Source organism: Rhinolophus sinicus, chromosome 10, assembly GCF_057876585.1.
Source record: "Rhinolophus sinicus isolate RSI-liver-muscle chromosome 10, RSI-T2T, whole genome shotgun sequence".
NCBI lineage: Eukaryota > Metazoa > Chordata > Mammalia > Chiroptera > Rhinolophidae > Rhinolophus > Rhinolophus sinicus.
In genome coordinates, this window is record NC_142510.1 from 3,353,189 (window position 1) to 3,379,481 (window position 26,293).

At 47.2% G+C, this 26,293-nt stretch overlaps 1 protein-coding gene across 21 annotated transcripts in view; it reads right to left on the reverse strand.

Annotated features, from left to right (window-relative positions):
* IQCK (IQ motif containing K) overlaps positions 1 to 26,293 on the reverse strand; it is a 348,027-nt gene that overhangs the window by 306,752 nt on the left and 14,982 nt on the right. For 14 of the 21 annotated variants that reach the window (XR_016022511.1, XR_016022509.1, XR_016022510.1 and 11 more), the window contains exons 5-8: positions 20,664 to 20,716; positions 20,450 to 20,527; positions 13,992 to 14,048; positions 4,489 to 4,573 (exon numbers count right to left, since the gene is read on the reverse strand). Coding sequence is in view for 13 of the 21 variants with exons in the window: in XM_088801199.1 (XP_088657325.1) it covers positions 4,489 to 4,573; positions 13,992 to 14,048; positions 20,450 to 20,527; positions 20,664 to 20,716 (273 nt within the window). In the remaining 8 variants the exon portion in view is untranslated. Of the gene's footprint in view, positions 1 to 544; positions 2,836 to 4,488; positions 4,574 to 13,991; positions 14,049 to 20,449; positions 20,528 to 20,663; positions 20,717 to 26,293 lie in introns of those variants that run through there. The other 7 variants (XM_088801211.1, XM_019751654.3, XM_088801206.1 and 4 more) reach the window with 4 other exon arrangements.

Below are 26,293 nucleotides of genomic sequence, written 5' to 3' on the forward strand. Positions count from 1 at the left end.
ACGTATGTTTTACCACACACCAAAAAATTTGACAGAGGTTATATTTTTCCATCATGGTGTTGAAGAAATTACAAGTAAAAGTTTTTGTTAATTAAAAAAAAAAAAAAAAAAAACCTTCATGGTGACGTGCAGTAAAAACTACATGGGAGTGTGTAAGGAGGGAGTTTATGGGAGTCCTGGCTGTGAGAACACACTTCGTGAATTCCTAAAAACCCCTTTTTTCAGTCATGGGATCTTGAGTTGTTACTGAGAAAACCAAAAAGCCGTATTTGATTCTGCCAAAAGTCAGTACGCGAAGAACACAAGGTCAAAAGGAATAAAACAATGGCTTGTTTCATATTATTTTCCCCATAATATTTGTTTATTTTATATTTATATAGATTCTATTGATATAGAATTCATATACCATAAAATTCACCCTTTTTTTTTTTTTTAATTTTTTAAACCATTTTATTTATTTATTTATTTATTTATTTATTTATTTATTTATTTATTTATTTATTGGGGAAGGGGAACAGGACTTTTATTGGGGAACAGTGTGTACTTCCAGGACTTTTTTTCCCAAGTCAAGTTGTTGTCCTTTCAATCTTAGTTGTGGAGGGTGCTGTTCAGCTTCAAGTTGTTGACCTTTCAGTTTTTTAGTTGTGGAGGGCGCAGCTCAGCTCCAGGTCCAGTTGCCGTTGCTAGTTGCAGGGGGCGCAGCCCACCATCCCTTGCGGGAGTCAAACCGGCAACCTTGTGGTTGAGAGGATGCGTTCCAACCAACTGAGCGATCAGGGAGCTCAGCGGCAGCTCAGCTCAGGGTACCGCGTTCAATCTTAGTTGCAGGGGGCACTGCCCACCATCCCTTGTGGGACTTGAGGAATTGAACTGGCAACCTGTGGTTGAGAGCCCACTGGCCCACGTGGGAATCGAACCAGCAGCCTTCGGAGTTAGGAGCACGGAGCTCCAACCACCTGAGCCACCGGGCCGGTCCAAAATTCACCCTTTTAAAGGGGAAGAATTTTCTTAATTTGTTCATTTCATTTTCGGATAGTTCATTGCTAAGTATAAGAAAATACAATTGGCTTTTGTATATTGATCTTATATCCTACAACTGTTACCATAGGCAGAGAGAATAGGGCCGTGGGGAGAGAGGGAGGAAGCAAGGAGAGACAAAGGAGAGAGGGGATGAGATCATCCAGAAGAGAAAAAGTGCAGCTGCCGGACGGGCTACAGCCCGATTTTGGGGCCGCCAGCAGGCCCAGGACGCCATCTTGCCTGTCAAGGTGACCCTGAGCTCACTGTAATAGATTCTAGTATTACCAGCATTTCGGGTAGGGGAAACCTTCACCCTGCGTCACCACACCAGTTTCCACAAGGGACAAATAAGGACAAGAGAACTCCACCTCCGGCGGGAAGGGGTGGTCAGTGAGGACCCACCCAGGAACGCCTATAACATCACCCCCAAAACTTGACTATTTCGCACCCTCATTTTGAAAGTAATAGATTCCCAAGCCTTTGTTCTCCAGTGCAGCTGCTCTTCTCCTGGCCTGCCCGCTCCCGCCACTTCAGGAGGGCTCTCTCTTCTTTTCTTTTCATAAATCCATGGCTTGGTCAGCTTATGGGGTGTGTAGTGAATTCTGTCCTGTGGCCGGTTTCCAGCAACACAACCTCGACAACTTGTTCATTCCAGTTAGTTTTCAGTGAATTAGGATTTTCTATATAAAAGATCGTATCATGGACGAATAGAGAGAGTTTTTACTGCTTCCTTTCCAATCTGAATGCCTTGTTTCTTTCTCTTGCCTGATTTCCCTGGCTAGAACCTTCAATTGAAGGTTCTTTGAAACGGCGAGAGAGAGGACATCCTTCTTTTTCCCGTAAGGGGGACAGCCCGTCGTTCACCAGCACGGACGCTGTCGCTGTGAGGTTTCCTAGAGACCCTTTACCAGGTGCAAGAAGGTCTCTTCTGTTCCCAGTTTGTTGAGCGTTTTATTATGAAAGCTTGTTGGACGTGGCCAAATGCCTTGTCTGCAATCATTGAGATGATCCCATGGCTTCCATTAATTTTTAATTAATGAAAATCATACTATGTTCTTTTTGTAAAAAATCTGTTCAGTGCATACAAGGCTAGAGGGTCCCTAATTCGTCCCCAGCAGCCCAAGGTGCCCGCTGCTGTCAGGCTGCTCTGGTTCCTCCCTATGCATGGGGGGGGGGGGTGCGTGTGTAGCTGTTGAAAATACACAGTCTGTTTCCATTTTTTTAAATGGTATAATATACACATGCTATTTCCTCTCTCTGGGAGAGTCTCTTGGTCCCAGCTGATACTCCAGCGCACCATCTTTCTTTTAAGACTGGGATTGAGTCCCTCTTTTCCATGGAACCTTCCAAGGTCACCCCATACATCAGACATCTTTTCCTTCTAGTGACAACTTAGGCCCTTTTCCCTCACTTGGCCTCCTTCCTCAGTTGTGTTTTGAGCACAGGAGATGCTTGACTTGGAGCACCTTAAACTTCTACGTGGTATACACTGACCCCACCCCCAACATCATTCGTACCTTGGGGAACATTTCTAGCTTTGATAGTGACGGTGCCACAGCCACAGGTCAACTGTGAGCCGTCTGGGCGTCTTTTCACATGGCAGCATTTGTTGGCGTGATGATGAGTGGACTTCAGCTGTCTGACAGCTATGCTCATTCTGTGCCCACAACCCAGGGCCCCCGTGTGGAGTGGGAGTGGGGGTGGGGGTGCGGTCTTACTGCACCGAAGCATCAGGGACAGCATGTCCTTCTTGTGGTCACATACTGGTCACATACCAGGCTTCTGGGTATGATTTGGTTTGAAGAAAGGGCTTTGCTGTTTTACAGAAACAAAATCTGAAAATCACTATTTTATTGCATTTTGCTCTATTATTTCATAAAATGGAACAGAAAACAGAAAAGCGGAACTGCTGATTGTAGTGTAAAAAGTGTAAGTCTCACAAATGAAGCACACCGATGACAAAAATGGAACTCAAGAAGCACGTGGAAGCCAGGAGTCTGTGGCCTGGGCTGAACATCACTGAATTTAAGCTAAGTGACTGGTGTGCAATTATGGAGGAAAAAGACCCGTTTATAAACTATGCATGAAATGCTGAAAACCTGCGTCATCAAAGATTATAACCAAATCGCAGAGAAGAGCAGAGAGTTTTTAACTCTTTGGGAACAGACTGTTCCCTACAACGTGCACGTCTATTATCTGACTTTCACACTTGGCTTCCACCCACATTTTTAGGGATGTGCCAAGTACAAAGGGAGTGGAATGAACGGCTGGACAACACCGCTGCAGACAGTAAGCTCCTTGTAATCAAGGACGGTCCCATTTAACGGTCACGTAACAGATACTCTGCTGATTAACTGATGGCAGCTCATTAGAATCAATCTAACTTCTTTTTTTTTCTTTTTCTTTGTTTTTTTGGGTTTTTTTGTTGTTGTTCTTTTTTATTTCGTTTTTCAATCTACCTTCTTGATGGGTAACTGTCTGCCAGGGCCTTCGCCTCTGTCTAGTTCGTCTACAGCAGCCCTGAGGAGTGAATCCATACGGGGATCTCTGGCCTCCCTGTAAATCCACGGGGACCTTCTCCTGTGGTAATGTTTGTCACCACTGATATCACATCTAAACGCGTCCCCCCGATATCTGACACTCAGATGTGGGTGCAGCCATTCTGCAACCTCGGATGGCAGCTGCATGGTGACCTAGACGCTTATTGCCGCTGACGCTCTAACAGCCAATGACTCAGAGCTGTTGTACAGGAGACACACATGCCACTCCCTAAGAATTTGTAAAAGTCCGTCCTTCCTGAAGGGCCAACACGACAACATGGATCAGGAGCTTCAGAAAGAAACTCATCTTTGGACCTAGAAATCCCACTTCTAGAATTCCTCCCATATCAACAATCAGGCAAATGAGTAAGCACAGCTGCAAAGACATGCAGTGCAGCGTTTCTTGTAATAATGATAAACTGGAAAGAGCCAACCCAAAAGTGGTTAGAAAAGACACGTTTTAAAAGGAAAGGTTACTTTCTGTATGATAGGTATTCGTGTGTTATTCTGCTAAGGTTTGGAGACGTTTATGCCAAAATGTCAACCACAGTCATCTTTGGGCGCCCGTTATCGGTGACTTGACAATTTTTATTTGCTTTGTCTGACTCATCCGAATGTGCTAATTTTTTTTTCCAACATGAACGTGTACTGCTCTCTGTATGCATGTGATATTCTTTTTCGGGTAACACAGGCCAGCAAACCCATTAAGGGTTGACCCATTAAGGTCGGAGGGCACTCTTAATGATAACTGCAAAAAAAGTTTGGCAAAAATTCTAAACCACGCTTGAGAACTAGTTTATAGAGAATCCTGTTTCTGAGGTCTGGGCTCTAACAGCCTGTTTCAAATTCATCTAAGCGTTTCCCCGGGGCCTCCCAATCACAAAAACTCCCCATCAGGCCAAATGCCGTAATTGCAGGTGACTCTTACCTGATAAGCTCTCCAGAAGGCCTGAATGCGCAGAACTGCTTCCACTTCTGTCAGCAGGAGGGACAGCGGGACTGGCGGCCGTGGGCTGAAAAGCAACAAAATGGTCATATGCCCGTGAGAATCTGTCCCTTAGCCTCTGCGGGAACTCTGACAACACAGGGCGTCTCACGCAGTGCCGCATCCATTCCCATTCTTAGGAAGCAACCATCTCATTTTTTTGATAGAAAAGTTTAGGCTCGACTTAGCATGTTTTCTTTTAAAATCTGGGATGGGTTTTTGGTTTTTAAGCAGCATGATCTGCTTTGAAGGACTCAGTTTAGTCAAGTTGCCGGTTAGTCCTGAAGGTACAACGTAAGGCTATGAGGGCACAGAGCGAGAGACAGAGCAGAAGTAACCTTTACACACTGCATTCTGACTAAGACATAATAAAGGGCTCTTCCCACCTTTCTACAGAAGGGGAATTAAGTAGTCCGTCTCTCTCCGAAAAGCAAAACACTGGAATGTATCTCTGATCGGTGTACATTCCAGTTTAATGTGGCTTAAATTCAAGCCTTTTTTAAAAGCCCTGTTATTACATCTTAATAAGCAATAAAATATCTCAAGTGCTGGGTCATTTGACAGTGTCTGCTCTTGTGGGATTTTTCAGATCGTGATGTCACTCTTGATCATAGATAAGTACATTTAAAAATCACGGCTAAATGCCCTTCCCTCTTCCCCACACAAAGTTTAATAGAGATACTAACCGCTGACAAGAGCTTACGAGTCTGACTTAATTCTGGTTCCTTACATTTCCCCAAAGCACAGCTACCTCGGAAAAGCTGGAGGCAAAACATTTCAGACATAATACAAAGAAATAAACCCCGGAAAGGACGTGGGTCACACGGAGGCTGTTCCCAGGGCGGGATCCCCAGAAACAAATGAGGGGCTCCTAAGTGCCCGGGCCTTACAGCTCTTCCTAATGACAGCCATCATGTGAGTTTACAGTGATTCCCAAGTACAGAAAGGCTGACTAGCCTGCCCAAGGTCACACAGCTTGTAGGTGGCCTAGTCAGGGCCCAGACCCATCCAATCCCAAAGCCCAGGCTTCCCCCACGATGCCGTGCTCACGCCAGACCTCCGCTGGGCAAACACTTGCAGATGCCCAGCCTGGCACAGGCTGCAGAGCTAACTGGCAGTAGTACACGCTCCTCCAGGATCTGGGTTTTATTTCCTTCTAAACTTTGACTTAAAAACCACCACCACAACCACCACAACCACCACCACCACCCAAAACCCCCACCCTTGATACAGTGTATTTGTGTGAATGAATGAATGAATGAATGCTCTGAGTTATTCTAGAATCAAAGAAATCAAAGCCGGGAAGAACCTTGGGGGTTATCAGGACCATTTCTAGTGGGCAGTGTTGTTGCCAGGGGCTGGTTTTCCGGCCACGCAGGGTTTTCCTTTTCCAAGACACCAAGTAAAGGAGATTCTTCTACTTCTCTAGAGATGATTACACCCTCAAAATGACAGCACGGTTAGGAACCTTTCCTTAATGTTCTGTTTCCATTTTTATTTGCGTGACGTTTGGCTTTCTCCCCTGGTTCTGTTTTGGTTTTCACTCCTTGCCTAATATGGGTCTTGTGGGAGGGCTGCCACTGGAGGTGCACAGGCTCCCTGCTTTCCACGTCACATGTCTCCCTTCATCCACTGTCCTTATTCTCTAAAGCTCAGCTGTGTGACACCAACGAACCCCAGCCCGTTAGGAATTCTCCCTCATAGTCAAAAACCAACTGCTTCTGGAGAGACCTTGACATTTCTCAGGAGACTTTGGGGTGCGGGCAATGAAGCTAGGAGAATGGCATCGTGTGTTAACACGAGCTGATACGATACTTCCTGAGAGCTCTGCAGAATCCCCTGCCACGAGCCTCGCTCCTTGTGCTCCAGACGAGCCGGCCCTTTTCATCTCCTCCAATGTGCCCCTCACCTCAGGACCTTTGCAGAGACCTCCCTCTGCCTCCAGTGTCCTTTCACCCCCAGCTGGGGCACTGCATACAGATGTACAGGTTGTCCTCTGCTCCAGGTCACACAGACGGGCCAGAGGTGCTGAAACCCCGCCCAGGCTCTGCTCACCAAGCCATGTTCAAAGGTGCGGGCTCCATCTGCCCTAGGTGAAGGGCACCTTTTCCTGATTTGCTCAAAGGCACCTTAGGGTGGTGGGGCCTCACACCTCTTTTTCCCTATTCACCCTATTCTGTCTTCCCATCTCCATTCAGATGCTACTGAAAGACGCCTTTTGATTAGGCCAGGCCCCAGGGGAGTTCTGTGCAATTTTCCTTTCTAGTCCTTGGCCCCGTTTGGAGAGAGAAATCTGTGTGATTATCTAATTACGGCCCAAATCCTCAACTGGACTGAAGGCTCCACGAGGGCAGAGACGGGGTCTGGGTTTGTACTTTCTGGTCATTCCAGCACTTAGGCCGTCTGGCACATAGTAGACACTCAATAAATACTTGTGGGATGGGCCTCTGTGCCTGACACAGTGGCAGCACATTCTTCTACACGTGGTTCCATTCCATCTTCTCACAATAAGGAGTGACTGTCAACCTTCTTTTAGAGTGAAGAAACTGAGGCACAGAGGGATGAACTGCTGCTTTCAAGGTCACTGACTATTTCCGGCTGAGAATGCAAACCGGCCAGGAAACAGAGAGTGGCCCAAAGAGAAGAGGGCAGCTGGCGAGGTCGCTGGTAGGGAATGCAGGGTCTCGCAGCTGCCAGTGTTAGCAGAGGACAGCCCTGTCCCTTGCCTACAAGAAAAAAATGAGGGGCGGGGGGGAGCGAGCCGTAATCATAGAAAATGCCCTCTTCGTTAATCCCTACAGTAATAACTTGGCAGGTATTCATTTGTCGGAAGCTCCTCGGGGAAATCCGATGTCAGGGCAGCAGAACAAAGTGGAGTTTGTCACTTGGATCTGGGGGAGATTCGATGGTGCCTTTCTGTTCAGCTGCAATTTTCCTGTGTTAAGGATGTTTTTCTCTACTGATGTCATGAAATCCTCAAAGTAACCGTATTCCTGTTTGGGAATAGCAGCAGGGACAGAGAACTGCAAATCTGGGGACACAACAGGCTGGGCCCGCCCAACAAAGGGCTTTCACCAGTAATGAAACCCTCCACCGCTTTGCATCACAATGACATCTCCAAAAAGCGAAATGAGATTTCTAATAGGCCTTTAAATGGTAATATGAAGCCACCTTTAGTGACATCCCTGCTTTCAGGGCGAAATAATGGGCGCTGTCTAGTTCTCAAACCAAGAATAAGTATGAGAATGCCAGTGTAAATCAGGCCAAATGAAAAGGACTTAATCTTTGGAGAAGTAGTCCCTGGGAATTATCCATCATTTCAGCAGGCCAGCTGGAAGGCAGGGAAGCCATGCCAGGCCTTTTTCTCTCTTTTGGAATCAGTGCAACTGGCTTCAGGTCAAAGAAAAATAAGAGATTGAGTAGAGGCGACTGCTCATCACTGAGGATGCAGGGAGCGGGGAGGAAACAAACATGTCAATCACAGCAGCATGTCAATCACAGGGGAAGGATGCAGGAGGGGGAGGAGACAAGCATGTCAATCACAGGGGAAGGATGCAGGAGGGGGAGGAGACAAGCATGTCAATCACAGCAGCATGTCAATCACAGGGGAAGGCAGCTGGGGCTCCTCAAGGGCTAAAAATGGACACTCCCAGAGCAGACGGGCTTGTGTGCCCCAATGGGCAAAACCACCGCTGACCATGCTTGCAAGAACTGTTTCACTGGTACTGCTCATTTGTCATGTTCTTCTTTCTCAAATTAATTCGTGTGAATTAAAGATATCTGAATCTCAAGAATCATGCTGTAATTTTGAGAAGGAACATGAATTAATTTTTGATTGTGTATGTGTAAATACACACACACACACACACACACACACACAATTCTTTCCCCTTTTTTTGGATGCTACGTAAAAGATCTGCGGGACCTAGAGAAGCTACAGCATCCTTACAAAACACATAAGGGAATCTGAGAAGTTAGTCTTTATTAATTTCTCCATCCAGTTCTAAGACAAGAGGTACCACCCAAAATTTAAGTAGAATAAAGCAGAAAGGAGAAAAGCTTGCTTTGTATTAAATACTGAATCTTGGGATCCAATTCGATCCACTTTTCATTAGGTTAAGAGACTAAGTTGTTTTCTCGGAATGTGAGAGCCCAACCAGACGCAAAAACTATTTACAAAATGACATAGGCCCGAACTCAACCATCAGTCCCCAAGCCTTTCAAGGGCCCAGTACTTGCTAATATCCACCCACCGTATTCAGCAAAAGAGATTACCTGTGCTCAGCCTTAACTGGTTTCCCAAACATTCTTGAGCCATGAACTTCAAAAATTTGGAAGAAGTACAATAGACGTCACCTGGGACGGTCCCTGCAGACATAGAGTGACTGGCCCTTAGGGGGGAATCTCGGGATTCTTTCAATCCCAGCCTGCCGTGATGAGAGGAACAGCTCCAAACCCAGTAAGGGACAGCCAGCTGCGCGACTCCGACGGACTTAGAATGCGTTTAGAAATGTTCCTGGGGCGTGACAGGAGGACATCTTGCTCTGGCCCCTTCCTGATCTTCACCCGGGAGACCAACAATCACTTACAACCCCAGCATCAGGCTGAATCACTCTCCTAGGTAAACAGAGTCGAGCCCCATTTTACCAACCCCATCACTGGCAGCTGCACATGGGTCCAGGTACTGGCACCCGTAAACAGCGTGTTGTGGGACCACGCTCACTCGCGGGCTGTTGGTATCACCACCTTAACAATAAGGGCTGTGAGACTTACGTTTTTTCATAAATATGCCCCGACTGCTGTGTTCCTTAGTCTCGTTGTAACTAATAACATATTTTCTCTAATGTGACTTAAGGAAAATCATAAAAAGACCTGCCTCCTCCCTGGTCTCCCTCCTCCTGCTCCAAATGGTGAGCCCAGGCAAGAAGGGGTAGGGGGTGGAGGGAAGGAGCCTCCCCACCCCTTCCAAACCTCTTGCGGGGGACCGTCACTTGTTTTCTGCCATGGACCCCTTTCCACTTTGGCAGTGGGAGTCCTTCTCGGAATGTTTTTAAAAACATAAAAGTAAATGCGTAAGATTACACAGCAAACCAATTATACTGAAATACAGTTATCAAAATGTTAAAAAAAAAAGAGTTGGTGATATAGTAATAAATGTGCTTCTAAACTAAGCAGTAAATAAGAAAAGCTAATGGCAGGTCAATTAATTGCTGTAATTTGAATGAAGGGACAAGTGTAAATGACATTTACCATCCCTGCAACCACTGTAACGTGAGGTGAAAATACCCGCTTGCTATTGGTGACGAAGGACTGCAGATACCACCGAGGTTTGCTGCCTACATTCCTAATCCAGAGAGGCTAAATTTCAATTAGAGACTAAGGCTAGGGACAAAAAGAGGTCACTTCCCCCTCTTCCAAGTTCAGGGACCCCTGAATCAGAGACAGTTGGGGCTGGGGCTCAGGCCCGCAATCTCCAGGCACCCTTCACTTCTCTCTCTCGCCCCACGTCCGATCCAGCAACAAGCCTTGGTTCCAACATCAAAATGTACCCCAAATCCAACCTCTTCTTCCTTCCTCCACTCCCAGGTGCCATTACCTGCCTTCCATTGCCTTCTCACTGGCCTCCCGGCAATGTCGGAGCTGACTTCTGTCGTCATCTCCCCACCCAGCCGCCAGGGTGATCTTTTTAACAGAGAACCTGGATTACCCTGCTCCTCTGCTCAAAACCCTACAACAGTTTCCAATCACACTCCAAAGAAAAGGAATAATCCCGATTCTTTATCACGGCTGGGCGTAGCCTGGCCAACCTCTCTGCTTCCATTTCCTGCCACTCTCGGCATCCCTCAACGCCTCTGGCCCCACTGGCCAAGCCTGTTTCTGTCTCTGGGCCTTCATGAGGCTGTTCCCTGCACCGGGAACATTCTTCCTTCCGATCTTTGTAAGGCTGGCTCCCTCCGCTTGTCAGTCAGGCCTCTGTGCCCACATCACCTCCTTAGAGAAGTGAGCTGTCCCAAGCAACTCTATCTGAAACACTGCCACCTCCCTCCAGCCCTGCCACCCTCTACCCACTTACTCTGCTTTATTTCTCTTCAAAGCACATGGATCTTCTTCACATTAGACAGTAAGTTTGAGTTTGGTTATTACGTCTTCCCACTACCATGCAAACTTCATGGGGCCCAAAACTATCTCTTTCTCTCTCTCTCTCTCTATCTCTGTCTCTCATTCTCCACTCTATCCACCATACCTAGAAAAGTGCCCGGAACAAAGCAGGCATTCAGTCAACATTTTCACATGAATGAATCACATTATAGATAAGGAAACAGAGAACTTCCTTTCATGGCAGAATTGATCGGTAGCAGAGTGAGGTCAAATGCAGACACCCCAACTTTTTTTTTTTTTTTTTCTTCTCATTCTCCTCCCCACATTTCACTTTGCTCAAGCGGTAACTACTGTTCTCTTAAGACGAAGGATAAAATAAAAGTTGTCATTCTCTGAATGCCTACTCTGAGCCTCCGTAGTCGGTATCTGGCCTTGTTTCTGCCCACCCTCCCCTCCCCTCTCTGCAGGTCAGCCCTCAGATCTGGCCCTGCCGCTGTCCCCCACCCGAGCTGGGGGCAGGCACGGGGAATCTGGGTCACAGTGCCCCCCTCTCCTGTGACCCACGCTAAGCCCGACACAGGCTGTCTCCCAGGACAGGAGTCGTGAGACAAAGACTAGTGCACCTTCCTGGCAGAGCTGTCACTGGCCTGTGTTCCCGCGAGCCCTAGACCTGCTTTCTGAGGCCAGGCCCTTACCTTTCCCTTCGTGTTTGTCAGTTACCTTCTTACTTCCAATATGTACCCTTTTTCTTCAATAGCCGTGAAATTTCTGTGGCTTGCAACAAGGAACTCTAATACCGTCTCTAACCCTCACAGCACCCTTCAACATAGGTATTCTTTGCGCCCACCCGGTACAGAAGATAGGAGCGCTCTGAGATGTGAAGGGATTTGCTCCAGGAGACCGACTGTGGCAGGTGCATAACGGGGCCCAGGATGTCCACATCCAGTCCCCACGCTCTGTGATACACATGTCCCCTCAGCTGGCAAAGGGGACCTCACAGATGTGATTAAGGATCCTGTGATTATCCAGCTGGGCCCAATGACAGGGTCCTCATGAGAGGGAGGCCCTACTACAGAAGGATGTGAGGTGACAACAGAAGGAAATGGTCAGAGGGATGCAGGGAAGGGTCACGAGCCCACCAGAAGACAGGTGGCCTCCAAAAACTAGAACCGGCAAGCAAACAAATTTTCCTCCAGAAGGAACTGATTTTGTGCTTCTAGACTCCAGAACTACAAGAGAAGAAGTATCCCTTGTGTTAAGCCACCAATGTTGTGGTGATTTCTAAAGAAAGTGAAACACTAACAATAACTGGCAGAGCTAAGATTGGGCCCCAGGTGTGTCTGCCACGCTATCTCGCCCGGGCTCCCTGAGCTTGTTTCCAAAGAGTCACCTAGAAACAACAGGAAGAAGGAAAGTCAGCAGCACAGTCTGCCTCAGAGAAGGGGCCACCCACCCAAGAGGGAGGCACTGAGAAGAAGATTTATGCATCCCAGCGTGTCCCAAGTTCAGGAAACAGCCCTCCTTCCTTCCTGTTTGAAGACGAATGCTAATATAAAGAGCAAACACAATTTATTACCCTCATGGGACTCTCTGGCCTCTGAAATTACTGAAATAGAAATTTGCCATAAAACAGAATAAATTTAAAGGATTTTTTTCTTCTTGCAACAGGGCGTGGCGGCAAATTCTCTGACGTGACACCACTGAATTATGATTTTAGTGCGAAAGGCATTCTGTTTCCCGTGCCATGTCGAAGGCATGAGCATTTTCAGTCCCACTGTGAAGTTTAATGCCATCACACAGCCAGCACTTGTCCTCACACGGCATGGTGACACCTTTGTTTTCACCTCAGTTTTTGGTCATAAGATCCCTTTCGCCGACATAAAAGTATAGTGGATATGTTTTCTTTTCTTTTGTTGATCCAAGGGTAGAACTTAGCTGAAAAGACGTTTCACCCAAAGCAACCTCTTCTCTTTTAAAACACAATCTTTGTTTCATTGAAGGTCTCACCTTTAACGATGTCTTTCATGAGCCTTCCCCCCTGGGACAGGGGACCAGCTAGGCAGCCGTGCATATCTGTTCCTTATGCTTATTTGGTGATTTGTTCTTGCAAATGAGTCTGATCCACTCGTTTCCGTCAAAATAAAAAAAGCAAAACTTTTCCTGTTCTTAATATGGTAGCAAATAATGTCACCGCTTCTGTCTGACTGGTTGAATCCGGGCTGTATGCCACAAGAGAGGATGGTGCGGGCTTCCTAAGCAGGAGGAAAGCCAGCAGGAGATATGACGCAATCCACCACTGTTGAAAGGTGGGGAAGAAAACACCCTCGTCGAGCTCTGATTAGAGCACGTAGAACACTGTACTGTTGTTCCCAATTATGACTCCTTTCCCTGTAAGAGAACTGTGTACCCCACTCTTGGCCACACACCTTGCAGTGGCTCCCTGTCGGTGGTGTCAACTTCCCTACAGCACTGATATCGAGCTTGGCCATGGGACTTGTACTGGCCAATGAAATGTGAGCAGAAGTGATGTTTGCCATTGCAGGGTTGGCCACTGTTCTTTTCCTTCTGCTTGAGAACGAGGGAGGGGAGCTGCTCCTTCGTCCTGGGTCCCAAGACGTGAAGCAGAGCCAAAGGTGATACACAGCCAACATACAACAGAGTGAAGAATAAACTTTTGTTGTTCTAAGGCATCGTTGAGGGCTGTTTGTTACTGTGGCAGAACCTAGAGAAAGCTGACTAATACAGAATGCTGGAGGGTAGTTGGGTAAAGCCACGCAGGAGAACCTATCAGTCAGGACTCTTTCATTTGCAAGTATCAGAAATCTAACTCAAACTGGTTTAAGCAAAAAACAAAAGTAGGTATTTATTGGCTCACGTAACTAGTGGGGTAGTGTTGGCGTTAGGCATGGGCAGACAGGCTCACAACACCACCATAAAGAGGCAGGCCCTGGCCACCTATCGTTATGCTGTATCTCAGGCACAATCCCTTTAGCTGGATGCCCTCGGCAGCTCAAAGCCTATCACGTGAAAGCTCCAAGTCTAGAGGACAAGGAAGAAAATCTTTCCTGGTTGCTTCTTGAAAACTCTTGGGCTTACCTCCGATTGAACCAACCTAGAGTAGCCACATGGTTGGGGAGAGTCATTGCTTTGACTGGCCAGGCCTGGGTCACATACCCAGCTCAGAGACAGAAGCGGAGTCAAACACTGTCCGTGGGAACTGAGAATGGAGAGCGGTGAGCCTCCCTCAAACACAGGGCACTCAAAGAAGGGGGAGATCAAGGCCGGAAAAACATGAACGTCTACCACCGGAAGCAAGAAGATGGAATTAAAAAAAATAGAATAAATACCCTTTACTTTTGCAATTGTTTTTCATTCTTAAAGGAACTCTGTGGACAACAGGAAACCTACAAAATAACATAGAGGAGAAAATAAAAGCCATGTTCCTGCCATGTGGAGCGAAACATCCTTCCAAGAGATTTTTTAGGTCTAGAGTTACTTAATTCTGACGATCCTCGATTTTAAACGTTTCCTTTTCACTGTAGAGTTTATTTAACGAATAAGTATATTTTATACAGGATAAACCTTAGTTATTTTGGTAAACTTAAGAGAATTTTTAAAGGGTTGTCTATGTCCACGGCTACATAAAAATGCAGTTATTTAAAAAAAAACAACACAAAAAGTCATGGAAAAGAAATGGGTAACCAAGAAGGGATGGACAGAGAGAAGGACATGCTAAATTATGGGGAGCCTTTGCGAGAAGGGCCCGTCATTTATGTGATAAGCGATCGGCAGCCACCAGTAACAAATGATCCCAGCCTCCCAGCGGTGACCGGATGCTATAAGGGCATCGAGCAGCAAAGACCGTCGGGCTTGGTGGAATCCGTCTTACCAAGAACATTAAAATAAGACTTGCACTCATATTGTAGATAGCTCCCAGGCGGATAGATAGGATTATTTGAGGCTCCAAACGCTAGCACTCACAGAATAGACAGAGGAGCTGCATTTTACACGGGAGCTGTACTCTATTAGTCGGGACATAAGATGAAAATCACAGCCAGTCAAAATTTCCCCTTACTGTCGCTTAAATTAACCACATACAGACATAGCATCTTTCCAGCAGCCTCACGTAGCCAGTTTCCTCCCAGTTTTAGTACCGATCACTCTAACTACTAAGTGATTCGAGAGGCAGCAGAGTAATTAACACGCCCCCGACGGCACGGGCTCTGGAACCAGACGGCCTGGGTTCAAATCCTGCTTCTGCTATTTACTAGCTTGTGACCTTGGGCAAATAACTTCCGTGATTTCTCTGTGCCTCAGTTCTTTCTCTGCAACATGGCTGTCACCGGGACAACTAGTACTCCTAGTGTATCTCCCGGCCTCCCTTGCAGTTGGTTTGGGGCCACGTGAGCAGAGGTGAGAAGGTGAAGCACAAGGGTGCCTCCACCATTCTTTCCTTCCCGTGCTGCACTGACCTTCTAAGATCATACGGTCCAAGTAGCGGTAACTTACACGGGGGCTGCCCGAGCTGCACCCCTCATTACATGAGCTCACACTAGGCCGGCACTGGGTTAAGCCGCTGGTATTCTGGGCGTGTTTATCACTGCAACCTACATGGTCTAGCCTGATGAATACGACGGGGAAAGGAAGAGTTCCAACTTTCTAGGGTTGTTACGCAAGTCACATTATACAGTATTTCTAAACTGCTCAGAATAGTACCTAAGCATTATAAAAACGTCTGATAGGTAGGCAGATAGACAGACACACAGACAGAAGGGAAGTAGCTGTCTTGTAGACTACTCATGTTCTGAGGGGCACGTAAAACTGAGAACGAAGCAAATAGCTAAGTCCTGTGTCCTATTTTACGCTTCACCTCGAGTGAAATTGCTTGCATTTAAAACAGAAAAAAAAAACTTCTCTCTCTATGCCCCAAGCGCATAGCGTTGAATTAGCATAAATTCAGTACATATATACCGCAATCCAACTATCCACAAACTCTTTCTGTCCATGAAGACAGGACCACGTGCCAGGGACCACGGCACAGAGTAAGTGTCCAGTGAATGGCAGCCAGCCAGCTTGAAAGTATAACTGCTCCATCATTTCAGAGCACATTTAATCATCCAATAAATATTAGCTGGATAAATGAACCCTACATTCAATAACTTCCCTGAAATAGCTGGAACACCCCTGCTTGGAACATGTACCAGTAGTGGAAACAAATGTATTCCCTAATAGCTGGTACCAGAATTCCTCTTATGTGGGGAACTAGATCTGTTTAGATGAAAGACCATTTTACAGATGGAAACACTGAGGCTCAAAGAGGCTCAGTCGGCTTTGCCCAGTCACACAGCTGGAAGTAGAGGTGCTTGATTTGGAATGTAGAGCTGTGACTCCAGAGCCCAAGCTCCTAATCCCTACCCTGCACTGCCATTACCCTGGGGCTCTGGGACATTCGTCCACGGCCTTTGATAGCTGCGGGATGTGACATCCTGTCATCTTCTTTAACCCATGCCCACTAACCTTTTCAGATACTGATGACACCGCCAACACTACGGCCTCGGGTCCGCATGATTCCATGAGCCCATCTCCTCGAGTCCGTCAGTCACTCGACAGAACAGTGACACCTTAGAATGGCTCATCCCTGAAGACCACATCTCCATTTTGCAAATTCCTGATCTGATCTACTTTCTCTAGCCCTCCATCTTTCCCACCCACTCACTTCTATTTATATTACTCGCCCTCACATGAAGCTATAGTTTGGGAAGGTTACTGGTGTCTCCCTCGAACGGGGAGCGGCAAACTATATAGTCTGTGGGCCAAATCTGTCTTTATGAATAAAGTTTTATTGGAACACATCCATGCCTATTGTTCACGTACTGTTTATGGCTGTTTCATGCCACAACGGTGGAGTTCGGTAATTGCAACAGAGCCCATACGTGGCCTGCAAAGCCTAACAGACTCACTTCCTGCTACAGAAAGTTTGCTGACCCGACCTTGAAAGCCATTTCCTGTCCCCCTGGAACCCTACCATTATTGGAGCTGTGTTGTTAGGGCCAGCCCAGGGCTCAGAGCACATCAGCCCTCCTCCCCATTGTTCTGGGAGAACTGGGTTTGGCATGGAAGGGGGTGCAGAGGGAGAATGAGACTCATGCAGGAGAACTGGCTGGTGAGCTGAGCTGTGCACGCGGTCAGGTCTCGGGAAGGGTGACCAGGGCCTCCCCGGCACCCCAAAGATTCCCCCTTGGGCCCACACCTGCCACTCTCCCCTGGCCATTTTCCTTCCATGCCGTTTGAGCTTCTCTGCATAATCACATGGAAACTGGGGCTCCCCCCCCCCCCCAGTCTGTCACTCACTCCAGCCCTCACCCTCCCGGTTCACTGCCAGTCAACAGATACTTCCTTGCCCGTGGCACACCCACCATTCAATCGGTGTTCATGGAGAGCTTTGAAAACATGCATTGTTTCTTTCCCTTTTAATTTTTTATTATGGAAAATTTCACGGATATAAAAAAGCAGGCAGGAAAAAAAAAAAAAAGAACCCATGTCACCATCAGCCAGCTTGAATTCTCCTGTTCTCCAGGTGGGTCACTTGTGTCACCTCCCCTGGTCGTGTCCGTAGACATCAAGCCATTTCATGTTTCATTCATAAATATGTCAGCATGTTTCTCTAAACAGTAATAACTTTTTTATCATGACTACAAAAATCTTACATTTTAAATAAAATAATAATTCTTTATGTCATCAACTACTTACTAAGTGCTCAAATTGCCAGTCGCCTCCCCATTTTTCTGCTGAGCTGTGTTCTTTGACTCGGGATCCAAGTAAGATCCACACACTGAAATTTCAAACACTATATGGACCCTACCACCCCCACTGTAGTGTTTCTGAGTCTGGTATGTTCATACTTCCAATGTGAACACACACAAGGTAGTATTTCTTTCTCTTCCTGAAAACTGCTTGTCAAATTGTTAAGGTAACTCAGAAAGCATGGTAATTTAGGAGAACAGTATTAAGCTACTATCCTTAGAAAAGTTCACAAGGCTTTCCCTTGTACTTAAACGTTCCCAGTCCAGACCTCTCACTGCACCCGCTTTGCCAGTGCGCAGGAGCAGGCTGTTTCCCTGCACCGCAAGTCCAGGCCATCAACTGGGTTGTCCCTATTTAGCCCACGGTGTCACCGTGGCAGCTGCTGCAGCCCCCTCCTCGCCCTCCCCCACAAGCCTCCAGAAGCCGCCTGGGCCTCCCCCTCAGCAGATGCCTTCACACCTCCCTCCGTGAGCGACCACAATGACAGACCCAACGCGCACTTTCTCAGCTCTTCCCCCTTCCCACTCGAATTTCCTCTCACTTTTAAGCTCTGGTCTCAGAGGAGTAAATATACATCTTCTGCTACGTGTACATACGTACAGAGAAGTCTCTGGAAAGAAGTTCGCTAAAATGTCAACACGGGTGCTACCTGGGGGACAGGCTCTTAGGTAACCTGCATGTTTTCCTTTTCACTTTTCCGTCTGCTTTCCCTTTTCTCATAGCACGCATCATTTTTACAAAACCCGTAATACCATTTAAAAACGTAAGTCATCCCCACTCAAATGGAGGCGATCCCCAGGAGTGAGGGACTTTCAATTCCCCCATATTCTCCATCACCCTTTACGGTAGGTAGAACGATGGAGCCCAGGGACGTCACAGCATAATTCCTGGACTGAGAATATGTGACCTTATGCGGCAAAAGGGACTCTGCGGGTATGATTAGGTTATGGCTCTGGAGATGGAGGGATGACTCTCAATGATCTGGGAGAAGCAAAGTCATCCCGTGAGTCCTTCACAGTGGGAGAGGGAGGCAAAAGAGTCAGGGAGCAGCACTGCTGCCTCTGCAGATGGAAGAAGTGGCCCCAGCTGACGAACACAGGGCCCCCTCGAGGCTGGAGAGGCCAGAGAACTTCAGAAAGGAACACAGCCCTGCCAGCACCTCGAGTTTAGCCCCGTGAGACCCACATCGGGCTTCTGACCTCCAGGCTTAAGATAATAGTTTTAGATTGTTCAAAGCCACCAGGTGTGTGGGAATTTGTTACAGCAGCAACGGAAAACTAATACACCCTGCTCCCTCCCCACTGGTCATTTCAGATCAACACAGAATCTAAGGGGAAACAATGGTTTGCTTTGCGAACGTAGCGGCAAGACCAGCCCCGGTCCCCAGGGCCAAGCACGTGACTTAGAGTAAGTGCCTCCTTCCTCGAACCTCCGGGACCAGCTCAGGGGTGCTCCAAGGAGCCTCGTCCATCGGACAAGCGATGAGCATTTCTCCCCAGACCCCACTTCCGAGCTTCACGCCAAGGTCTCCAACACGGACATGCTAGAGGCACCTCAGTCTCAATGTGCCCCGCCCGGGCAGGAATCATCTTTCCCCAGAACCTGCTTTTCTGGCTGGTCTTGCTTCTTTCATGGCCCCCCTCACCCAGCAGCAAACCTCCCCTTTTCCAGGCACACGGCTTCCCCACCCTACACGCATCTCAGTCATCCATCCATTCTACCCGTCCCATGTCCCTCCTCTCTCATCCCTGTTGTCCTCTCTCAAGCCCTTAGGGCTGTAACCACAGCCTTAGAAGGGACAGCCTCACGACTCCAGGCTGTCCTTCAGCTCACACATTCCCTGCACTCGTAGGGGCAATCTTGCCAAAACAGTCTGCACCCTGGCATGGAGTGAGTGAAGGCGAGAGCTGCTGACCACCACCCGACAACAGAGAATGACCCAGGGCGAAAGGTCTATGGTGCCAGGTTGGAAAAACCCGGATTAGGTGTTGCTTCCCGGCTCCGGCCCCCATTCTCCTTATGAACGTTGGTTCCTACTTGCCTCTGACTCTTCCTGTTCAAGAGGACCCTCGAGAGGGATATGGCACCTGAGTTCTTGCCTCTCAGGATCAAATCTGGGTACCCACCAGCTTGGCCACTGCCCCAGCTGGACTGGCTCCAGGCCTGCCGGGGGGGTCGTGTGCCCCCCACTTCCCTTTAGTGCTCTGCTAACATCTGACTTACACCCCAAGGGCTGCAGCCCCATTTTATTCCTCTCTGTTTTCGCCACAGCACTAAGCTCTGTGCAGTGCACTTGGTAGGTGTTCAGTAAATAGTTATTGCAGTGGATTAGACTAGTAGACTTTAATTTTTATCATGCCAAGAAGGGTGACACAAGCACTCAATAAGGGTCAGTTGCCATCGTTGTATCATTGCTGCATCACTGATTTTAAAAAAAATAGCTCACATAAAAGAATACTACTAATTTTATGCGATACGATTTCATTGTAGATGGTTAAATAACTAATTTTAAGTGCTCTGGAAGGGTGCATCATAGACCAAACTGATAACTGCTGTGAGAGGGTTCAGAGTAGAATGAGGGTCAAAGCGTGTTAACTTTATCTGTCATGTTCGAATACTTGAAATGTAGAGTTGATGCATATAACTAAAAATTAATGTTTAGAAACCTTCAGTCATATTTGCTGAGACATAATGACCCTCAGGGCCGGGGAGAGGGAAGGAAGAGGAAGGGAGAGGGTGAGTGAAAGGAGAGATGAGTCACTTAGGAGAAGAACTGTTGAAAGTTTTCTATTTTATTTCTGAAGTGCTTCTTGACTCTTCACTGTGTGGGTAGGTGCCCTGGGCCTCGACTGAAAATAACCAGAGACAAGAGCCGCACATGTAACCGCCCAGGGGTCCTGGGTGGGTCCCAGGAGTTAGTTCCCCTAGAGTGGAGAAAACTGCCTTTAACACATTCTTTAAATGAGGTGTCAATCATGTAACGCCTTAGGTGGGCACTTACTGTTGCTTCAGCCACTGCTTCACAAACGGAATAGAGAAGAACTCGGTGAAGGGCGCCCCTGTCCTCTTTGGATTTTGACTGGTCACGACGCCATACGTTTGATTGACAAGAAAAGAATAAGCAAGAATTCAAGTCAATTGCTGTCACTCTGCTTGTAAATCAACACAACTAAATCCTTGGGGTCACAGCATATTCAAAGACATGACACACTTACTTGTATAACCACTCAGTCAGAAAATCACAGGCAATGAACTTGGTTCTTTTCCTCTAAAGAGAGAAGAGAGAATTCAATTACATTCTTGACCCTCACGTCTGGGTAGGGCAAAGGAAGAGGGGTCAGTTAACTGACTGCTCGTGTTACATGTGATACGCACGAGCCCTCTGTGAGGTTTATAAGCAATCAACAAACAGGAAGTCAGGTGATGTAAAGAATTCTGAAAACACTTCTCCAGTCAGCTTTGGAGAAGCACGTTTCTGACAACAGGGACTAATAAAAGACGGCACCCTTGGGAGCGGGCTTATTACGTGCTTTTGGAATTTTCTCAGGAGGATTCTATGTATATCTAGACCTTGATGCTGAGTAATTGTATTTATTGCCTTCCCCCGTCCACTCCAATCCCCAGAACAGCCCCGCCTCCCATGTAGAAAGGGACAGCCACGTGACACAGTTCCACTGTATGACAGAAATGACCATGTCCTATGGATTTCTGAGAAGGTTCTCTTTTCTTGGTTCCTACTGCCCTTCTTCCCTGAAATTTCTTTCTGCTTCCTTCAGCCTGGAGCACAGACGTGGGGCTGGAAGTGGAGCAGCGTTTTGGCCACGACGCCAAAAGCCACATGCGATGGATGGTAGGTTAGAAGAAATGTGGGTTTTTACTGGCTTCCTCAAGCCTCGGCAGCTGCTTAGGCCTGACCTGCTCTGGACGCCTTGAGATGGAAAGGAAAATCAACTTCATCTGGATTATCACCCCTGCTCCTGAGTTCTCATAATACGCGACGGAACGCAGTTCCTAGGTGACAGACAGCTAGTACGCCGCGAGGGGAAAACCGTCCTGCAGCAATGGGGACAACGCATGCTGGGAAGGGCAGGGGGTGCAGGCCTGGGGATCCTGCCTCCTAGGCCCATGTAGAACCCACACAGAATCAGTTAACTCCTTTTAGAGAACTGTTATTTCAACCGGGAGACAGAGGGTCCCAGCTCTCCTGTCAGGACAGCAGGGGGGCTTAGAACAAAGTGGGTCTAGAGGCGTTGGTTGCCATGTGTAGAGAATCTTCCCAAGATAGAAGGCAGCACAGAGTCGGCTGGAAAATCTCTCTTTGCCCCCCTAGCTCTACCTTCTCCACCCTGCTCCATGGCTCAGGAGGCTGATTTTATGGTTCATGTCAACCAGGCTCCTTTCTTCTCTATTGGGGTCCAGTCAATGAGAGGTACCAGCTGGAGATCCAAGAGAGGGAAGACAGACAGGCAGAGGGTTACGGGTTGCTTTGGGTCTCCTCTCCCCCAAAGTCATTGAAGGCCTAACCTCCGGTACTTCAGAATGTGACCGTGTTTGGACACAGGATCACTACAAATGTAATTTGCACTAGACCCTGGATCCAGCTATGCCTGAAGCCCGAATCCCCTGGCCCTTTCAGGGACACGAGCCAATATATTCCCTTTCTTTATTATGCCAGTTTGCACTGAGCTGTTTACTGCTTGCAACAGAAAGAATTTTAACAAGGATTCCTTTCTTCTCCAGCTGACTAATTCCCATTTGTCCTTCAAGATGGACACCTCCAGGAAACTGTTCTGAGCCTTCTCACCCTCTTCAGTTTGGGGTCGGCTCTCCTCACCCCCACTTCTGTGTGTCCCTGTCATAACTAACAAGACTGCCAGCCCAAGTGTCCATCTCCCTCACCAAACTGTAAATTCTGTGAGGACAGGGCACATGTCTTCCTTTTCTTTATAGTCCCAACACTTAATTGAGTGCCTTGCACAAAATAGCCGATCAATGAGTGGTGAGTCAATGAATAAATAAATGAATTCACCATTCAACTCTCAAGTATCAAAGCAAGGAGAGCTCAAGTATAAGAATCCTACCTTTAAAAGTAGGAGTTGCCAATTGAATTCTGAACAATTTCTCTTCTCCCCGCGATATTTTATTACGAAATTTTTTTCTTTCTTTTTCTACTTCTTTCTCGCCTTCACTTTGAAACAGCCAACTCAGCTTTACAATCTTAGATAAGGTTGTAAAGATTGTTGCAGAATTGATTCTAACCGAAAAGGAAAGTGCTCCGTAAGATTGCTTTTTTTAACTGAAAGCTTTATTACAGCTGTTAGTAAATAAAATCTAGCGGTGCCTGAGTTGCTGAAGATTGTTTCCAGTTTCTTACCTCATTGCCGATAGCCTTTTATAAAAAAACTGAAAGACTGCAGACCAGGCTAATAAAATATAATGTACTAGACCATGTAATAGGGGCTTCAACATCTGCATTGCAAGACTAGGAGTCCCTTCAAAAAGCCATATTTAACAAAAAAACAACAACAACAACAAAAAAAAGCTTGCACAGCAATGCAAATATGTATCTACCATGAATCACCACATAGTAATTTAGACAATCCAGCAATTGTAGGATGGCAGTGTCTCTCTCTTGCCCTACAAAAGATGCATTGTTACCTTGGCATTTACCACTCCATTTAGTGGTAAAGATTCCTTCTACAAAGGGAATGCCGCTCGACTTACTCTATTAGATAGAGTTTTCAAATAGCCAAATGGTCCGATGCATGAAGGTCACGCCGACAGACTTAATCACGTTTGATGCAAAGAAATAAAATGGGAGAAACTGTGTTTTCTTTCTGTTCTGGGCACACGTGGACGTGCTGTGACTACTCAGACACAGGGAACAGTGGGGATATTGTTCGGCTGTTGTTTAGTTTAAAAATTATCTGCTGGGAGCTGAAAGAGAGAAGGGACAGCAAATGAAAACTTGTGGTGCGAGAAGAGATAAGAGAGGAAGTAACGGAGAAAAACCACAGCGGGGGGTTAAGAGTGTGTGGGCGCCCGGGTTTACGTAACATGGACAAATACACTGAGTGCGTGACTTTTAAAGGGGGACAATGTGAAAGTTTGGGTGAGCAGAGGACACAGTTAAGACAACCTCAAAAAAGGTTAAAAAGTAACTTAAAAAAATACCCAGAACGAAGTGGAGAAGGGGACAAAACGTCAAAGGAGCAGACGTCGTCAGTCACCCCGAGTCGGCCACGGACTCTGAAATGCATCAGGAAAACGGGGAGCTGGACAGAGGGACGGGTGGACGGACTGGTGGATGGACACGCGAAGAAGCAAACAAAGCACAACGGCACCTAACTGCAGAATCCAGGGGGTGAATACAGGTGTGTGGGTGTTCACTCCGAAATTCTTTCAGTTCTTTGTATGTTGGGGAAAAATGTTGTGATAAAATTGGGGGAGAAGAGTATCATCATAAAAGCCCCAAACCTCAAAGAGAGGAAAGGCAGAAATCGGGCTTTAATTCACAGTATTTTGTACCGATTTTTACGTTGGATACATACACAGCAGGAGACAGACTGGGGGACCTGTTTCACGTGGATTTACTCAGGCGAGCGGAGCGAAGCTCTGGCTGAAATGTGGCTTATTATCATCCAAACGAAAAGAAGACGGTGAACCATGCTTGGACTCTTAAAGCGTGTCTGGAAATCACATATGACGTACCTATTCATTCCGCTGACCAAAGCAACCACAGGGTCAGGCCTCCCCTTAGGGAGAGGCCATGATATTCTTGAACAATAATATATTCGAGCACAGGGGTTCCTGGAAGGAAAACGAGCATTCCTCTGACCAGGGGCAGAGCCCGGGCTCAGTGTCCACAGCTGCTCAGGACAGGTTAAGCAGCTGTGGACACTTAACCCTGGTTCCATCACATGTGGCCGGGGTGACGGGGGCGCGGACAAAGCAGGGACAAAGGGCCGCAGTGCAGGCTGGGGGCATGGCATGTGCTTAGACTGTCACAGCCTCCTTTCCCACGTAGACATTCTCCACAATAAACTTCTAGATACCGGAGCCCCCCCCGCCCCCCAGACGTGATGAAACTGATCAATAGCGACGATCCTAGAAATGAGCCCCCACTTGGGTTATCCCCAGATGCCAAAAGGCTACCGATCACAGCAAACTTCAAACAGGTTCCTTTTTTTCCCTCTGCATTAGAACTTCATGAGAGAACAATAAGACTTCTGAAAAGAAGTTAAAAATATGCATTCAGAACACAAAACACTGACCAAGACTTCCAGCACAAAGCCTGGGGTCATTTCTAAAAGTGGCTGTGATTAAAAGGAGTAATGCTAAAATAATTCCACCACACCGTTCCTGCGAGAATCTATTTTTTCCACTCCCGAGACACTTCTCAAACAAAAGCTGATGGCCGTTCTATTTTTCCTTTTGCTCAAGGCCACGGAACGGAGTTTTTCCTCTTACTGACCAGCGCCCTAGCATCTTTTAAAAGATATTCAGGCATGTGATTTTTAAAAACTAAAATAAATGACTATTAGATGGGCACGGAATGTACAAAAGAAAAAAAAAGGTTTTGTTTTACTGAATTACTCATAGTAGCAAATTTTAGTATCATGAGATCATCAAAGGACTTATCAGGAGTTAGAAATAGTTTCCTGATACCAACTGTTGTTTATCATCGTCTTCATTGTAACGGAGTTTGATGAGCAACCAAAGCCGAAAGGAAAGTTTTATGTTGCATGTGACAGGAAAAGAGGTAGAAAGTCTTATCACCTCTATCCAGACTCTGCATTTCATCCATATTTAAAGCTGAGATAAGACTTATTTTCAGCCACCATTTTACTCATACATAAAACTCCTGGGGCCGGCCCGGTGGCTCAGGCGGTTAGAGCTCCGTGCTCCTAACTCTGAAGGCTGCCGGTTCGATTCCCACTTGGGCCAGTGGGCTCTCAACCACAAGGTTGCCAGTTCAATTCCTCGAGTCCTGCAAGGGATGGTGGGCTGTGCCCCCTGCAACTAAGATTGAACACAGCACCTTGAGCTGAGCTTCCGCTGAGCTCCTGGATGGCTCAGTTGGTTGGAATGCATCCTGTCAACCACAAGGTTGCTGGTTTGACTCCCACAAGGAATGGTGGGCTGCGCCCCCTGCAACTAGCAATGGCAACTGGACCTGGAGCTGAGCTGCACCTTCCGCAACTAAGATTGAAAGGACAACAACTTGACTTGGAAAAAAGTCCTGGAAGTACACACTGTTCCCCAATAAAGTTCTGCTCCCCTTCCCCAATAAAATCTTTAAAAAAAAATTGAACCCCATTGGACCCCAGAATGAGCCCCCTCCCCACATTTCCTCATCTAATCCTCTCGATACTCCTGCCTGTGGTTTATAAATTTAGGGGGCAGAGAGCTGCAGACAACTTTGCTGAAGTCACAAGGCTAGAGCCAGAACTCAAACCTGCCATCTGCTGCCCAATCTGCATTATTCCTAAAACAGCGCATGAGGAAAACTGCCAAAAGGGCCACTATTCTCCATCCCTCCCTGGGCCACACCCTTTGCAATGTGGCTTTATAGCTCTTCCCATCGAGAGACGGAGTCTGTTTCCTCACTCCCTGATTCTGAGCTGGCCTCGGGATTTGCTTGGGCCAATATAATGCAGTGAAAATGACAAAGTGCCAGCTCTAAGCCTCAGGTTCAAGAGGCTTTGAGTTTGTCCAGTGGAATCCCTGCAACACTCCCCATCTACCAGGTGAACAATCCAGGGCTAATCTGGTGCGGGATGAGAGACCAGGTGGAAGAGAGCTGAGCCCAGCCCAGCCAGCACGCAGGCCCCCAGTACTGAGC